Source organism: Punica granatum, chromosome 4 (genome assembly GCF_007655135.1).
Source record: "Punica granatum isolate Tunisia-2019 chromosome 4, ASM765513v2, whole genome shotgun sequence".
In the NCBI taxonomy this organism is placed as follows: Eukaryota; Viridiplantae; Streptophyta; class Magnoliopsida; order Myrtales; family Lythraceae; genus Punica; species Punica granatum.
Window position 1 is genome coordinate 27,999,713 of NC_045130.1, and position 5,276 is coordinate 28,004,988.

At 37.9% G+C, this 5,276-nt stretch overlaps 1 protein-coding gene across 1 annotated transcript; it reads right to left on the reverse strand.

The window, feature by feature from the left end:
- Nucleotides 1-959: 959 nt before the first annotated feature.
- Nucleotides 960-4,044, reverse strand: LOC116203363 (F-box/LRR-repeat protein At3g58900-like). Its single transcript, XM_031535050.1, has 3 exons — nt 1,763-4,044; nt 1,480-1,632; nt 960-1,371 (listed from the first exon to the last, which is right to left on the reverse strand). The coding sequence occupies exons 1-3, from the start codon at nt 2,684-2,686 to the stop codon at nt 1,090-1,092; spliced, it is 1,359 nt and encodes a 452-aa protein (XP_031390910.1). The 5' UTR covers nt 2,687-4,044; the 3' UTR covers nt 960-1,089.
- Nucleotides 4,045-5,276: the final 1,232 nt, after the last annotated feature.

Consider the following 5,276-nt stretch of genomic DNA (forward strand, 5'->3'; position numbering starts at 1 on the left):
CCATTTCTACCTGTATTTCTTCCAGAACTGCATCAGCTGTCTTGAGTAAAAACAATCACAATCGAAAGCTCTTGAGCTCTTGGGACAAAGTTACAAATTCTGATTCTCCTTATCCTTACTAAGAAGCACGAACCAATTACTGCATCAAATATGTACGATCTTCTCTCAATCGTGGTCCCTAACCAAAATTACGGGTCACTGGGGGTTGCACATTCCCGAGTAATACAGCAATGCCAAAGTATGTTCGTGTGAAGAGGAGACTTGCAATATCAACGGAAGTGCTCTGCTGTTTGTTTTGAGGTAAACATATTCATTTTCTTTAGCACCAAAAGCATAGTTTTCCCCATTTTACTTTCTGTGGTATTCTTACTCACAGGATACGAATATATCATCCTTTTTCTCTCTAGTCACAATCGGGGATTCTTTTGAACAACTAAAATGCCCTTTCTCTTTCTTGCTGGTCGGTTAGGCCCGACCTATGCCAATGGTCGAGCCCAACCCATATCCTTAACTGGGACGAACTTTCTCTCTAGGCAGAACAATGGTCCTATAAAATCTCAATCCAAGCACGGCCAAGTTGGGGAAGTGCCAGTAATGTAGGGAATCATTAGGTCCAATCATCACAGAATATGGTAATGCATATAAGTAAACATACCTCTAAAAAACCCTCAGATAAGAACCAGATTCTCCACACATGAAAGGCCATCCAAGAGCTTATGTCCATGATTGACGACGACGAGATCCATTTGCAAATCCTCTACATGATACTCGTTAACCCAAGCTTGCCTTGTAGATGAGCAAGATATAAAATACTCATTTGCTAGTTGATCACTGCCGAAGAGAAGTTGCTATGGGATAACTTGCTCTTTATAAAGAGAAAAAGTGCACAAAGGTGAAGAAACTATCTATGCAAAATGGTGAAGAAACGTGCATATTTCATCAAAGCTTAACGAGTTAATCAACTATATATCCTATCAAGGAAAATCTACACTTAGATAAATACACACACACACACACACAGATGAAGAGTGATTCATGAATTACTCTGGCATAACATAGGCATCTCCTTAAAATAGAATGAGTGATTCATCATAATTCCATAACCCTATTGTCCGAGAAGAATAAAGTTACTCCACATCCCTTCGAACTCCTGGGAAGGGTCCGTAAGCGCTCTAAATCCTCAATCTCCATTTCATCATGTGTGAAACGCAAAGAAATTTGTTTCAGAACCACACAATTCTTCAGCAAAAGCCCCAGAATGAAGAAATCTTCAACACTCGCGTGAAATGTATGGATTCTTATAGTCTTGAGCCGTGCCAGGTAGCATGAATGCAAGTCATCCAATACCTCGGATATTTTCATTCTCGGTCCCTAAACCATCGTCACGGAAGAACAGTTTGGAATCATGTACTTTGCAGTAATTCAAGTAGCAGTGAGCAATAATATATTTTCTTATGAAGATACAAGAATAAATCTTACCCGCTTAAAGCTAATCCTGTCTAAGTGTGGGGATTTCTCGAAGATCATTTGAAGCACCCTGCAGTTTAAGGATATAACGCGGCGCACACTCAATCTGGTCACATTAGGGAATGTTGGGAGTCTGTCAAGCAGCTCGCCCTTGCATGCGAGATCCTATAGTCGGAGAAAAATGTAAACCGCTTGGCAGAAACCCAATTCAAAATTCTTCATATGTATTTGACAACATGAAGAAAACTAATAGGAAAAAGTGAACATATAAGCAAGGCTATACAATCAAGAGTACCTTAAGAAAACCATCAGAAAATGCAAGACGGTGCACATTTGAGAGGCCATTCAAGAGGTTATATTCATGCTTCACAACAAGATCTAAGCCTGCATCATCTATGTGGTGGAAGTAAAACCTCGCATGCTTTGTGGATGAGCCAAAAAAGCTGTACTCATTCAGAAGGCGACCGGTGTAAACGAACAATTTGAGATTAACGCCTTTAATTTGCACTCGGCAAACATTTGAAACAGCTCTCCCACGCGCAGGACCATCTAAGATAATCAATTTTTTGAGCTTAGGGGCAGATATGCTGACCAAATTTAGATTCTTCCAGTAGCACTTCTTAATAAGCAACTCCTTAAGGGATGGGCAAGAGAACAGGTCAGAGGTTGACTTATCATCCATGAATGTCACTGACTCGAGAGACAAGATTGTGAGGCTCGAAAGACAGATTGAACAGGGAAATTTGAGAGTACAGGACATCTTTAACTGAATCTCTACAAGGGTTTGACACCTAAATACAGAGGCAGGCAACTCATATGGCTGTGCAGTGTCGAACAGGGACAAAGAGAGCTCCTGCAAATTGCAGCTTATTGCACGAGTAATTAGGCTATTGATTCGAGACGCATCGTCCAAGACCTTACATGAGAGAGTCAATCCTTTCAAAGACGACACGCTGCGAAGAGCAAGTGCCCTTTCCAAAAAGTCCATGAACTCTGACCTTTCATGAAATTCAAACTCATCGAGTCGAAGATAGGGAACGAATGCCCATAGATGCTTCCATTTTTTTGACAAGATGCTCGTTGCAACCGCATCTCTCGTCGGAAGAAGAGCCAGAATGCAGAGAAGAACTGCGTCTGGCAAATTAGATAACCGATCGGAGCACTGGATTTCATCTAACTTCACACGTTTAGCTTGAACCACTGTGGGGTTTGTATCCATCCCGAGTATAAATTCTCCTATCAGATCAAGATTTCAATTATAAATTGCACTGAGCAATCAATCTTCAGTATTCACACATGAAAAATGAAATTACACAAAAACACACACATCAAACTCTTTTAAGTGAAAAAAAAATGGGAATTCTAGACATTTTCGTCAGGATTTCATCAGACAGCTCCACACACACAGAAAGAAAGGAGGACTTTTGGAGGCAATTGCAAAAACGCCCTCATATTTTGGCCGAAGTAGCGATCTCCCCTAAAAGTTAGATTCCATTACGACTTTGCCCATTGAAGCTCGGTTTTTGATGGCCAAAGATTTTTGAGTTTCTACTCCGGTAAACTTTTAAGGGCTAATTGCCATCAAATTGACCGACTTTAAGTGAGACATCGCTTAAAGGTAGGAAAATAAGTAATAATTTAATAAGATAATTAAAAGCTATTAATATGTTTCTGATATGAATTGATTCAAGTGGTCAGGCGCTTGTTCCCCTTAAATAATGGCTCATGTTCGAGTCTTGCTAATGAAAAAAATACATTGAATTTCCATACGCCAAAAAAAAAGAGCTACTAATATATTGACATCATTAGACTGATTTTTGGATGAATAATTTCATTAGACTGATGAATAGAATTTAGAAGGGCAAAATCGGAAATTTTCTTTTTCAGTTTGCCTTATGGTATTCTTTTTTGGTAAATTGCCTTATTGTATTTGGTTTCAACTGAACGGAGCCCCCACTTTTTAAGGGTGAAATAGGTTTGAACCCCTAATCTATCAAGCTGAGGATTTTGCCCCGCAAAACATTTTTTTTCCCTTTTTCTTTTTAGTGCATCACTTGACATGTCGTGAAAGAAGCACATCGGGCATGTTTCGACCGTGTCTCCGGGCCACAATTGAACGTAGATATCATTTAAAGCGAGGTACAAGATATTAGGCCGAGAAACCCAAGCAGCCACTCCCTTATGTGCCGATTGCTAGCGCATTCAGGCTCCTGTGGCCAGCTCAGCGGAAGAGGCCTAACTTGATCTGAGAAATGCCAATTCAGTTTGAATGATTGCATTCAAGAGCATCGTACAGATTCTACAAAATACAAAGCCCATATGCGAAGTGAAAAAAAGTAGGAGTAGCCGTTACTATTAATGATTCCCCTGGGAGGAGGGGGTAGGGCTATTGGCCAGTGACCCTTACCTCGACCGCACCTTCGATGTTGTTGGCGCCCCTAGAAGACGCTGGAAACCTCAGAGGTGGGGTCGGGACTGCCGTTTGATGCCCCCAATCCCCAGCCTCTTTGATAGCCACTATCCCTCAATTAGGGTCAATGCAACTTTAGACGTTCCTGGCAACCTCTATTGTGGGGTTGGGAGTTGCCATTAAGGCCCATTGCCTCCTCCCCCACTCCTATTCACTTTTATCAGCCATGGGGGCCAAGCCAACAACCACCACTATTCCTATAGGACAACGGTGGCCATTGAGGTTGCCAGCAACCCCACTTAGGAGATGGGGACCGCCGGTGAGGCAATCACCGCTTGCCACCCTACTTTTTCTCCAATTAGCTAGGGTTTTGGTTTCTACTTTATTTCCCATAATAATTTTAAATAAAATCTGAATCAGGGCCTACTTGAATAGCTTCCTTGGAGTGCCATATTGAAAACGTCGTGCTAGACGTGATACAAAATTGATAGTTGGTGGTTTTTATGATATTTTCAAAAGTCATTTTAGAAATGATACGAATTACAAAGTTTGAATTATTATTGTAATAGATTTTGAATTTCTATTCTTTTCTTTTTTTACTGGGCAAATTTTGAATTTCTTTAATGTTATGATTTTATATTTAAATTTGCTCTCTCTTTTGAAATTTATTTAGAATTATATTAATTTATATTTTTAAATCAATTTTCAAATTCTTTATATTTGTATTATTTTTCTAAATTTTTTTTTCTTAAGTATGAATTTTTATTTTTATGGAATTTATTAGTTTACTTTTAATATTTTTCTAGTGCCATATTATTAATTGATTGCTATGTCATGTCAAAATTGACGAACAATAGATTTGAGACTAAAGTGATTGTTGGTATGTTTCTGTAAAAATAGTTCATGTTAGATTTGAAAAATTAACGTTCATGACTGTCGAGGCAATTAACCCATATAAGAATAAGAAAACATTCCCCCTTTTTTAATTTAATTAAACGAGTTGAAATGCGTCATAAGAAGAGAACTATATATATAATATCGAAGAATATTAGATCAGACAACGCGTCTTTATATATGAAAAAGCAGGTATCCTTTGGTCTATACATAAATATGTTTTGGATTCGAAATATTTTAAATTTAATATATACTCAAAACTTAATGTAATTACAAAATTAACCTCAAAACCTGGCATACTAATTTCAAATTGGAGAAATGATAATTTTGAAAAAAAAATTATATCACTACTCCTCTTATATAGTCGCAATATATAAATTAATCACAAGATATTTGGATAAAGTTATTAGATATTATATACTTTAGAAAAGAGAATTAATTTTTATTGAATTTTTGAAATTTAACAAAAAATAATTAAAGTTTGAATAGGTAAATACAACTATAT